Source organism: Pungitius pungitius, chromosome 1 (genome assembly GCF_949316345.1).
Source record: "Pungitius pungitius chromosome 1, fPunPun2.1, whole genome shotgun sequence".
NCBI lineage: Eukaryota > Metazoa > Chordata > Actinopteri > Perciformes > Gasterosteidae > Pungitius > Pungitius pungitius.
Genome location: NC_084900.1, coordinates 12052579 through 12065805, shown reverse-complemented (window position 1 = coordinate 12065805; position 13227 = coordinate 12052579). Strand labels below are relative to the sequence as shown.

The 13227-nt window shown below is 41.9% G+C and overlaps 1 protein-coding gene across 1 annotated transcript in view; it reads right to left on the bottom strand.

The window, feature by feature from the left end:
* adam19a (ADAM metallopeptidase domain 19a) overlaps positions 1 to 13227 on the bottom strand; it is a 95416-nt gene that overhangs the window by 8608 nt on the left and 73581 nt on the right. Inside the window, exons 10-17 of the mRNA XM_037479660.2 lie at positions 12533 to 12617; positions 10219 to 10361; positions 9869 to 10046; positions 7459 to 7548; positions 6650 to 6845; positions 5808 to 5916; positions 5485 to 5689; positions 1770 to 1847 (exon numbers count right to left, since the gene is read on the bottom strand). Of these exons, the coding sequence (XP_037335557.2) occupies positions 1770 to 1847; positions 5485 to 5689; positions 5808 to 5916; positions 6650 to 6845; positions 7459 to 7548; positions 9869 to 10046; positions 10219 to 10361; positions 12533 to 12617 (1084 nt within the window). The remainder of the gene's footprint in view (positions 1 to 1769; positions 1848 to 5484; positions 5690 to 5807; positions 5917 to 6649; positions 6846 to 7458; positions 7549 to 9868; positions 10047 to 10218; positions 10362 to 12532; positions 12618 to 13227) is intronic.

The following is a 13227-nucleotide window of genomic DNA, read 5'->3' as shown; positions in this document are numbered from 1 at the left end:
TTTCACTGAAAGCAGCGAACAGAAAGAGGACAAACAGCATGAAAGAACACAATGAAGATGGAGGGAGAAGGGGATTAGAGGAGGAGAGGATACATGTGGTGTTTCAACTTTACTTTTTCTACTTTAAACAGGAGGCAACAAACAGACAAATTTAACTTGACGCTGTAAAAACAAACAAACAGAGCACCACAAACTAGGCCATACCTGCAATTGTTGGTAAGGGTTTTCGTAAGGGTTAGACTCATCCACAATATGTATGAAAGTGGCCCGTCGTAAAACGTTCCAAATGTTTTGGTTTTAACACTACGAGGGAATATGGGACATCATTTCAACTCCTCAAAAACATTCAGCATGTTCCCATATTCCATTAGTCCTTTGCTGAAGAAATCAATCTTAACACCAGTGCCTAATAAGCCTTACAGTCCCTGCCGCTCGCTGTGCACTGAACCAGTAGGCTATTTGATGGCGGGAGGGGTAATGGGGGGGGGTTGGCGTCTCCTTGTTAGTAAAATTAACACAATGCATCCTGCGCCTTTCCCGTCTCCATCCTTGAGGAGCAGAATAGGTTTCTTTCTGAGGTATGACTCATCAATTCTCAGACTGAGGTTTGTGAAAGTTAGCAGTATCCTCCATGTGCCAACAACTCTACACAATCCCTGATGGCATCTTCGGTCTGTGACCTCCAACTCTCACTGGAGAAGTTCGCAGCCGAGTGACAAGCGGTTGAGGTAAGGTTGACCTCTAAATCTGAGGCCAGGGTTAGGCCTAACCCTAAGGAGGGAGGCTGGCGTCTCCCTTAGAGGGTGGGAAGCTAAGCCATCCGTGAAGAGCTCGGAGTTTGGGCACCTCGCTAAGGGCTGGCGAACGCTGTCGTTGTCAGCCTTCAATTTAAAAAGTGCAATTGAGCTCCTATCCGCCACTATAGAGACATGACGCTTCAACTGACTGTTTGGAACTAGTAGGGAAAGCAAGAAGTGGGTCTTTCAAACTAGAACAGTTGAAAGAAAAATTGAAAGAACTACAAAAAAAGGATGTGGCAATGATTCAATGGAAAACCTTTCAAGAGCAGTGGCCGTCACATGGTCACACCATGGTTTTATTTTATTTGTTACTCTCATCAAAGTCACTATCTACTACTAAATTAAACATGGAGGTGTTCAGACATATTTATCAAATTTGACCTGTCGATTCTTTGACATTAATTAATTAATTAACATTAGTTTCGGCAAGGAAAATTATTATTAAAATGACCAGAGTGTGCCATGATAGCTAGTGCATACAGGCTAGGAAATAGTGGCGTTATATCTGACTATCCTGCTCAACTTAATGGGTATTTTAGCTGTTTTTTACACATCGCGCTTTGTTTTGAAAGACATTCCTAGAATCAACACCACTTTATCGCAATTGGACTGGAGGTCAAAGTCTGAGTTCCCTGATATATACCCCTACATATCTACATCCTCATCTTCTCGGGAAGTAACAAGTGTTTCAGCCCCATATACTCCTCTCTTGAGCTTGGTTACTGGCTCATAAAAAATGTATGGTTCCTCCTTATCTGCCTCAGGCTTGCTTGTACTGCACCAATGAATAGGTCATCACTTTGTTGCTGTTGTATTCCAGCCGTCTTTTTTCCTGCCTTTTTTACGACAGTCCGGGTGACATCTCTGCAAATGCCCAAGGACACAGTGTGACAATAAGATTAGGGACCCGTGGCCGGCAGCTAAGTGAGTTGAGTGTGTTGCAAGCTTTGTGTGTGTGCATGCGCCTACCCCTTTGCCGTGACAGCGTGCGATGCACGTCTCCAGCTCGGTAAAAGAGGCATTTCGGCATCGGCGGTCTCTGCACACCTGTGGCAACACAAGCAGAATGATCACATACTGTGTTAAGGGATACAGTGCACGCCCGCATGCGCGCACACACACGCACACACACACACACACACACACACACACACACACACACACACACACACACACACACACACACACACACACACACACACACACACACACACACACACACACACACAGACTTTGATCTGCCTTCTCTTTGTGCCCTTGGGCTTTTGAACAACCTGGCTTGCCTGAGGAGATCGGCGGCAGCAGCTCCGCTATCCTCTTTTAAATGCTTCCCTGTACTGATGCTAATTGAGCGTTTTGTTATCAAACACTTTTGTCGCTACTGATGCCGTGATACTCATTTTAAAAAGCATTTACATCAATGATGGAATTACGTTTTATTTTTTTGAGAAGTTTGTAATTCAACCTTGTTACAACAGATGTTAGAAGAAACACAAAGGAAATGTGAAGTAGCAGACTTTAGGGGTGTGAAGGGTGAATCAGTGACACTGATCTGGAGCCACAGACTAAAGTTGCACATATCTTGTTTATTGCTCGTTGTTTTTGCATCTTAGGAGGATCACTCTCATTGCAACAAACTTTAGAAAATTAGAAAAAAATAATCATAATAATACAGTTATATGGAACCTTCCATTCAGTATATGCGGTTGAAGGGATGAAATTAAAAAGTAACGTACATACAAGTAAAGAGGTAAAGTGCTTAGCGTTGCAGAAAAGGCCAGTTATTTATATGTACAACTAATGAGAAGACGTCTGACCTGCATGCGTTTCAATCTCTTCTCTCCTCTTTTTCTGCTTCTATCTCTGCTGCCAAAAGTCCTCAACCCCCCCCCCAAAAAATATTTTCTATCTTCTCCAACCTCCTCGAACCCCCCAATCCTCCTCCCCCCTCCACCCTTTGCCCGGAAGACTTTGTCAACTATTTTACCAAGAAAATAGCTGACATACACTCCTCTTCCTCAAATCCATCTCCTACTACTTGTGTCCCATCGACTTCACCTCTATCGCCCTCGCTTCCCTCTTTCACCGCCTCCTAACCAAGTTCTTACCCTAGTAACCTCTGCCCGTCCCACCACCTTGACCGTGACCCCATTCCATCCCATATTCTGGAATCGCTCCTGACCGTCTTCCTTTCCTCATCTCATTAACACTTCTCTATTATCTCCCAACTCTCTGAAGGAGGCAAGAGTTAACCCACTTCTGAAGAAACCCACCCTCAACCCTTCTGAAGAAAACATCTCTTCTTCCCTTTCTGTCCAGAACGCTTGAACGTGCTATCTTTAACCAACTCTCCTATCTCCACCGTAACAACCTCCTTGACCCACCAGGGAAAATATTCTTCTACCCACAACCTGACAGTTAACTTTGGAAACTCTGTGTTAACGCCTACTTGGACTGCTAGGAACCTCGGTGAGACACTTCTCCCTGACTCCAAACATCACAGCGACAACACCATCCTGTAGATACACTACAACATCAGGAGAATATGTCCACTTCTCACTCAGAAGGCGGCACAGGTACTGATTCAGGCTCGTCACCTCCCGCCTGGACTTTTTAAAATCTCTCCTGGCAGGTCTCTCTGCTGCCGCCATACGACCACTGCAGCTCATCCAGAATGCAGCAGATCGACCGGTCTTTAACCTTCCGAAATACTCCCACACTACTCCACTCCTCTGCTCTCTTCACTGGTTACCAGTGGCTGCCATCCTGTTCAAAACACTGGTGCTCACGTACCATGCTGTGAATGGATTCGGTCTACATCCAGGACATGGTGAAACCCTTCATCCCAACCCGCACACTCCGCTTAAATTGTAATGCTAATAACTTAAATTGTACTCATGACTCTTATCTATAACAATCGGTGTATTTGATGAAATTGCACTTGTTTCTAGTTCTTCGGAGTTTGTATACTTATGTTTGAAATGCACTTTTTGTAAGTCGTTATGGATAAAAGAGTCAGCTACACGACATGAAATGTAATCTAAAGACATATAATGTAATTCAGTAAAGTAATATGGGACTCTATGGGAAATGCACATTGTAGGACAAGCTGCTATGCAAAGTCTATGTTGTATATTTTAAAGCATGAGCCAACAGCAGTAACTTGTTTGTGATTTCTCTTGCAAACTGCGGGTCAGAATTCATTATTTGTCGTGTCGAACTCCATCACGGAGTCGTAATAATTGATATTAGTACTCGCATTAGCGCTCTATCTCTCTCTGCCTGCTGCTGTTGCTCCACTATTGTTTGCACAAAAATCAATTTGAGCGTAAGTGAACGTGTGACAATGTGATTAAAGGCAGCAGCTTTGTGCTATGTATGCATTTATTGTTGAGAAGAACCCGTTCAATATGATGACTCAGAATTCATCCCGCTGGTTGACATACAATATTCTCTGCTGCCTTTTTATAATATATTACTCATGCAGCACTATTCAGTCCTTTCAGCGTGTCCGCACAATAGCTGGACTGGAATCCAAGTGGAAGAATGTTCTGCAGAGGGAAAAGCAATATAGACTGACAAAAGTAGAATGAACTGGTGAAAAATGGAGGAGGCTGCAGATCCTGTGTGTGTATGTGTGTGTGTGTGTTTTCATACATATGTATTTAGCATGCATAATAATTATTTTTTAATGATCTTGTGTGTCTGTAGATGGGTTTGCACAGAAGCGTACATTTCTCTCAGCATCTAACTCTAACTCAATATGTGAACAGTGCCTCAATCTGACAGACCTACAGGGTCCCTGTGACATGTAGCGGAGTATGCTATTAAACCAATATTATTTATGCAGAAGCAGAATATTAGAGGGCACACCGAAACGTGGCAATCATCTCTACTAGGAGTCAAGGAAGTTCATTCTCCACAAGTTTATCTACATGGAAAAGAGTGGTAGAGCCAGCACAGATTGGGTTTGAGGGACATATTACTTGCATATTTGAGGCCAACATCTGAATCCAGAATGCAAGTTAATGCCGGCTAATCACATCCACGTCCTGTTTGACTCACAGAGGCTCAGCTTTCAACATTAAGTGGGCTTGACAAATACATGTTTTTGACACAATAGATAGTCTATAGTAGTCTATAGAATAACAAAATCCGGAAGAGACACAAAAATGAATTACAGTTTGCTTGGCTACAGTACACATTTTACATCTTCATATGTCAGACCTAAACACACTGTATCCCACCTCTCAAACCTTTCTCATCTATGAGCTATGCGCTAGTAGAAAGAAGTAAGGGACACAGCAAAAAGGGGTGGATAGCAGAGCATGAACACTGCTCTGGCATTGTATTTGTGTTGGCTTAAGAACACAGCTTTGACTTCTTTGTGACTAATGTGTTGTTGTGTTGCCAGTCTCTTTCTCCCACAGCTCTGTTCAGTCACAGGCAAGTTCAATATACAGGACTAGTGATCAGGTACTCGGCAGGTGGCCAAGATCAGGCAATTGTTGTGTCAAGTGTTGGAATAGATTTTTTAAAAACACTGTTAAACCTATGATGATTAAATGCAGTGGTACCGGCAAAGCCTTACTCACTCTCAGAACAACGAGTAGGTATCACACCGCCATTCACATGTCGACATACACATATACATACAGACTTCGCTTGATTGACAGAAACCAACCTTGCCCTCTCCACACTTGGTGCCCGTCATCACAAGGCCGGGGTCGGGCAGGTCCCCCTGGCCGTCTTGGGTGCTGTACACATAAGTGCCGCGGCACTTCACCTCGATGCCGTCCGTCTTGATGGTGGTGTCGATGGACACAGCGTTGGTGCCTTTGGGCTTCTTGGCAGCACTGTGACACTGGATCTTCCCACACTTTGCATCACTGGGGTGAGATACAAGCAATAATAATAACAATAATAAATAGAACCCAGGTGTATACAAATCCAATTACACTGTGTTATACAGAGCGAATTGAATTTTGATGTGTCAGCAGCTCTTACATTTTGTCACACTTCATGTAGTTGCCATGCTCATCTTTCCCACAGTTCCCAAAGGCGTTCCCTGCTGCATTGACATCTTCAAAGCAGGCGTCGTGGGCCGGTTGAGCTCCTGGAAACACAACACATCCCATCAGCCCCCTGGATGTGAAGACTGAGTGAGTGCATTTGTGGGGCCGGGAGGATGGAAGGCGTGGATCAGTGTTTGAGGGGGCCAGGCCGTGTCAGAGAGAGAAGTTCTAGCAACATCTCAAAGGTGGGTTGGAGTGTCATTGTTCACGCCGAGGTTGTGAGCCTGAGGAGTGCTTATGTAGTAGTGAGGGAGGAACAAAGCCATTTGGAGCAGGAGGGATGAGTCTCACATCCTGGAAGCAAAGTGAAAAAAGAGAAATCTTCGGGGAAAAAAAGGCTTTTATTTTATGATGTTGTATTTATTAATCATTTAAACAATCATCAATAACTATTTAGAATAGCCTCTGTAAAACACTGTCATTTTTTCTTCTAGCAGTGACACTAACTATACTAATAAAAGACATAATAATAATAATAATTAACAATAATAACAAAACATTTGCATTTGGTGATGCATGAAAAGAAGAAGAGGGAAAAAGAACGTGTCTCGCTTTGAGGCCACCTCGTTTTCTTCAACGCATTAACAAACACGGCATTCAAATCTGCTGGTGCTCTTTGAAGCAGTTTCACACAAACACTGATTAAGGTAAAAGCACAAACCGTTTTAAGCCAAAGGCATAACACTGGTCTCGGGGCACCCCTTCCCCTGTAATATAGACTACATGTGCTACGTGTATGGACTGCATTGCAGCCCAATGAGCTTTCTTCATTACCGTAGCCCCACAGCTGCAGGCACTGCTGCTCGTGGGTGAGGCACATGCCGTTGTAGCAGTACGCCACTCCGTACTGACAGGAGGAGCCGTCCAGCAGGTAGACGTTGGCAGGGCAGTATGGGGAGGCCCCGGTGCAGTACTCTGGAAGGTCACACGCCCCCGCTGGCCCGCGGCACATGGTACCCGCCTGCTTCAACTGGCACGGACAGGGAATGATGCATATTGGACCCTTTCATGAAGAGGTACCCTCAATGGTGCTTCAATGGGGAATGTCCCATACAAGTGAGCATTTATTAAACTATCCCAAAACTAATAGTATGTGTAATTTTCCAGGACAGATTTACTGGGTGGAATCTTTTTACAAAATAAAATTTAGAAACAAAGTATATTCTACACTAATGAGGAGGAAAGTGGTTGATAATTGTCCATGATTTAAGCATATTTGGGGAGACGACTCTGCAGATAAGAGTTGTAAATAAATAACATGCAAACCAACTTAAAGCTGCAAGATGGATTTTTTTGGTCCATTGATGGCAGCAAATCAGACTGACAACAACATCTGAGAAAACTGATCCCACATCCAGAAAACACAACGCTTCTGCAGACAGCGCACATTTTAAATTACATCTTCATTATTTTGATTCGTCACTCTGCAGGATTTGCTACCACAATACGATGTGTGCATTCGCATTGGGACATGACAGCACAATGGAGGTGGAGGTGTGAGCCCTGCTGGGCTATGGAAACACACAGATACGCTGACTAACTGATGACCCTGAGATGTGTGTGTGTGTGCATGTATTTCTTACTTTGCAGCCTTCGCAGCACACTCCATGGGCACACTGAGCCTCCGCCTTCAAGGTGCAGTTATTGGCATTGCAGCAATCATTGGTGCATTCCTGTCACACACACACACACACACACACACACACACACACACACACACACACACACACACACACACACACACACACACACACACACACACACACACGTCAAAAGTAAGTCCCTAAAGCTACACAAACCCACACACAGTGCAAGTATATCTTACTCCCCCTCTTCTTAAGTCACACATCAGGAGCATTTTTCAATATGTCAATATGTCACTCTTTGATAATCCTGACTGCTCCATGTGCCATGTGAAAGTGTCCCTAATTTCTCCCCAGGCAAAATGTAAACCATGGGTTAAAATGCAATGTAAGTCGCTTTGGATAAAAGCGTCAGCTAAATGACATGTAATGGGTAATAACCGTTTCCAGGTTGTGGGAAATGGTTTTGAAGTATTTGAACATTTTCATATGTCATTTGCAGTCCATTTCTGAGTGTTTGGGCCGAAAAAAAGCAGAATAAAGGTCTGCAGGTCTTCAATAATGAAGCATCATAAACATTAAGTCAGCAATTATAAATGAATCATGTAATTAATAAAGGGTCATAAACATTAATTCAGCAGTTATACATGAAGTCGTTCATTATTGAAGGATCATAAACATTAAGTCAGCAGTTATAAATGAAGTACGTAATTAATAGTGTCATTTATATTAATTCAGCAGTTATACATGAAGTCGTTAATTAATAAAGGGTCATAAACATTAAGTCAGCAGTTATACATAATGTAATTAATTAATAAAGGGTTATAAAGTATATAAATGTATATGAGTCATTCATTCAAAGTAATGAAAGTCTTCAAGTCAGCAGTTTTAAACGTTAGTTTGTAAATGTTGGTAAGCAATTTGAAAGGAAAATCTGTGGGTCAAAAAGTGGCTTTTAAATAAAGGTTGATAAGATAGCAAATCAGCAGTTAGAAATTCTACTGAGTCATTCAGAAGGGCTTATGACAGCTTTGAGAACAGAAAACTGAAAATCTGCAGATTATTTTGCTACTGTTCTCGTGCCATACCACATCCATAAAGGAAGTATCTCCCGTTGCCATGGAGCACTCTCGCAAGCCACTTAAACAAAATGTGAGAGTTTACTCAAGCCAGAAAAAAAGAAGAAGAAGAATCCCCGGGGGAGGGAATGGAGAAGAGATAATACAACACCACGGGACATGAGAGTAATGAATAGATCCTGACACCTTTGCTAAAAATCCAGTCAGAGGATTGAGTCCAGTTAATAGGCTAGCTCTCCACAGCACAGTATCTTTGTCATGCCTATCATTCATGTGGAAATCACAAGGCGAGACCATTAAGCTACGTTGTGTAGCTAACAACAGGTGCCTGGTCAGAAGCCTGAGCTGCACTGTCAGTCTGCTCCGAGTGGGAGTTGTAACAAACGTTAGCAATCAACTGGCTGTGCTGCTTGAACAAAAGCAGCGTTACTTCACCTCTAGGCTTGCTGAGTGAAAACCCTCCACCTGGATTTGAGTGAACTTTAAGACATTTTTCTGCTTTGTAGTACAAAGGAAAAGCAGAGCACATTATTGACAAGGCCACTGCTACACCTGGCGTATAACAGGAGGTGGACGGGTATAAAAACCCTGCTTTTTCTACCAGTGACTGGTACAAAAAATAGAGGTGCTCTTATTTCATGGACTTTGAAACTCTTTTTGTGCTTTTTTTTATTCTATTGGGGATAAAAATTGTTCAGGTTTTGGCCTTCCCAGCATGGTGGGAGTCTCCAGAGAAAGCTTTACCTTCAAAACAATGTGTTGCTTGTACTTAACATAATTATTTTACTTGGGTCCACAATGACAGACCTTTCAACCACATCTTAATCAGCTAATGGAGTTCTTATACTTTACTTTTTTTTCCTATATATTTGGTGTATTTGGTTACATTATATCATATAAGTGAAGAAATGTTGCTCAACAGGGTAATTGATTGAACAAATGGTTGATCTTCTTTCAGGTGAGATGAGATAGATAGAATATCCGAAAAGGTAGAAATTCCAATGTGCGGTTTGAGAGGGCGTTTAGAGCTGGAACTATTTGTTGTCGACCAACAATCTGTGCGTAGCTTTCTGGATTCTGGTTGTCGCATTCTCACTATGTGAAATACAGTGAACATTGTAACTTAGAATACAACATTTTAAAAGTGTTAAGTGTCAGAACTAGAAATAGATAATTATAGGTTCCTCCAAACATTTTATCTGGAATCATACCATATGGTAAAGAAGAGTGTGGAAAAAAATGTTTTTTTCCAACAAGACCACAGGATGGAAGATGGAACAGAAACATACATCAGGCAGGTTAACCAGTTAAAAACGAATAAATGTGCTCACATCAGGTTCTCCACAATCACACTCTTCTCCGTCTTCCACAAAGCCATTACCGCACTTCTTGCCCCCCACCAGGTCCTTCATGTTGGGCATGTTGAAGAGGCACATGCCCCCTCCCTTCTGGAAGTAGTTGTCAAGATCCCGTTTGCTGCAGCGACTGAAGACGCGTGGGAATGGATGCCTGAAAAGGGACATTTCCACTTTTGAGGAGCAAAATTTGAAGAATTTATGGCAAAGATTATTCACTTCTGACAGTAAATCCTTTTGTTTCCAAAAGGTTGGTTGTGGTTCTGAAAATAGAAATCAAATCAATATGTAATCTGGTCTGCTGAATGGCAGCAGGTTGCACTCACCCGGTGGCGGCAGCCATCATGCAGCCTCCCTGCTCGGCAGAGGCCTCCACGCAGCAGCCGTCGTGGTCGTGGCTCATGCCGAAGTTGTGGCCAATCTCGTGGGCCATGGTGGCGGCGGCGCCGATGGGCAGCTCTGAGTGGTCCTGTGGGTTGAAGGGAGGGAGGTTACTTTATAGGACGGACAACAACACGTGGAGCTTGATAGCTGCATGGAGGCAAACATACAGGTGTGAGTGACATGCTTCATGTGAGAGCATGTTTTCATTTGTGCCGGGCAATTTAGGAGCTTTCTCCTCCAGGTTAGCAGGAAGTTGTGGAAACTTTATCCAGCAAATATAGATCTATTTAGAATTATGCGCCATCTCAATAGCATTATAAGCAGTTTCTTTATGTTTGATAAAAACCTTATTTATTTAATTAATAATAATGATTTATGGGCCCCAAAGAAGAAAGCACAGTAATGAGCATCTTTGTTTGAAGTGGCTAAATGAAGTAAAGTTGGTGCTAAACTCCTGCAGAATGGAGAAAGAAGCACCATGTCCTAGTTCCATCTAGTGCAGAGGGGCTTTAACACGTTCCTCAGATGTATTTAGCTCCTCTTTGATCCACTGACAGCTGTCATTCATTCTTGGCGCTGCTTCTGAATTATGCATACCGTATGAAACTAATATTCTGCAGTGAAATCCTTTACATGCTATTTCGAGCTTTGTGGTGTGTAGTCTGTGCTGATTCTGTGCTGTTGAGCCACAGGACATTTGGATTCTACAGACCACTTCTGTACAGAAAGAGCTAACAGTCCATTAGAAGCTTTTGAAAGCTATTGATCGCTCCAGCTGTGTTCATTCAGTCCACTGCACATCGTGTATGAAGCCACGCGGTTACATGGCCTACATGATGGGATTTGGGGGACGTTTTTAGAGCCGCAGGTAAAAAGGCCACATTTGAAAGTCAAAATCCAAACGACACCTCTGCAGCAGAAAACATTTGCCACATGGTTCCATCAAAGTAACATGGCTTTTCCTGACTGTCGATCATAGGAATTTAGCTTTAGTTTAATTATGTTTTAAGCAGTTTGCTGTAGTTCCATTTAGAGAAAAACAAAGCAATTCAAATTAGGGAGATTAAAACTCTATTGGGATGCCCAAAATCAAGTCTGATAGTAAAGACAGAATATTAACAAACAACGGCAAATACAGCAAAAATGTCCAATCCATGAAAGTTTTATTTTAGTATGATTGAATCTTCCAAAACAATATGATACAACTTATAGACAAGTTACAAGTTATTTGTCTGTTTTAATTGGTTGTCTCTAGCTGATGAGTGGACTGCTCAGACAAAAAGAAAAGAAAAGAAAAATTAAATACCTAAAGGAAGGCTCCTCCAAAGCTCACTAGATACCAACAAAAACCTCATCACTTTTGTGCTCATCAGTTCTAGAACATTCAAATGTCAGCATGTAACCTGCTAATTAGTGCTAACTGCTTTTAGATAATTCTTTACAAAATCAACTGGCATATTTGAAAAATATTGATATTTAGAAGGTCAAAACCCGAGAAAAAACGTAATGTTCATTAACAAGGGTTTTCATTAGTAGTATTCTCATAATATGTGACAGAAATGTAATACATATGGTGTCCATAAGATAAAGATAACAAACAACATATTTGTAATGGGTATTCTTCATAAGTCTGTATTTCAGTGCTGGTGTTAGAAAAATTATGTAACGTATAATAATTATAAGAAAAAAAGTGAAGTTCATTTTGGCACTGTGCTCATTTCTTGTGGTCTGTTTGATAAATGTTTGCTGAGTGGTCGATGTTCAAAGCAATTATTTGAACACTACCTTATGGGCTGATTTGTTTTTCCTCTTGAGGTTTCAAGTTGTTTTGGCTTCTTTGATTTGCTTATGCATGCTAAGTATCTAATCACTAGAGATTTACCCTGAACGCCGGTTCATTTTTGTTCATATATGGAAATAAAATGGATTCTAGGCAGTGAACATTTTACTTATCTGAGCTTTTTAACTAAAAAACAGCTGCACGCTTCTGAAGAACGGCAGAAGGAGGGGGGGTGGGGGGGGGGGTGGGACTGAACCAGAACCGCTCGGCCTACGGCTTGAGAACCTAAACAACGAGCTGAAAGGAACTTTAAGGCCTGGATGCGTTAAAGGGAACTGAAGAACTGAAGAAGAGGAGAACAGTTTCTTTTAGAAAATTCTACACACACAAAGGCAAAGACAATCGATGGAAGCTGGAAGAAGTTTTTTCTGAATGAAGAGCGTTGAGGAGATGTAATAGATTTTTTTCACACATACCACAGTGATGCCTCCAGAATTTTCCAGGCTGCACATCCCCTCCAGCGGTGCCATCCCAATAGTGGTCCCCTTGAAAATCACACCGCTATCCGAGTCACAGTACCCCACACACACAAAGAAACATCAGATGTGGGTTTGTGAAGAACCCCAATTCACCATGTGAATGGCATTTAACTTGTCACATAGCCTTCAAAAATAAAACTACGCCTTGTCGTATTGATCACAACCAAACAGCACGTCTAATTATCGAGGCAAAATTGGTCAAGAATTTAATGTTTGTTCTCCGAAAGCCAAATTGTGAAGCCAAGTGAAGTAAGTCATATTTTTTGTTAATAAAATCCTTTTTTACCAAATAATTTGAATTCATAGACTAACAATTAAAAAAAACTAACTGGGTAATTGGTGTTTTCTCGCCTCGCAGGTCTCCATGGATCAGGGTTAGGCCTGCTGCCCTGCTCGAACCTCACTGATACGATCGTTCATATTTCCATTACTATTACTGCTATTATCAATATGTTGTAATCACTTCAACTGTCATTAGTAGTAGTAGTCATAAGTCAGATTTAATACTTCTGTTATTACATTCTATTATTTATTTAGCTACTTACAAGACTTAATTCTTTCAAACTGCAGGTGAGAAAGTCATCTTGTTCTAATTCTATATTTTCCCCAACTATCGTAGGGTACATGTGTAT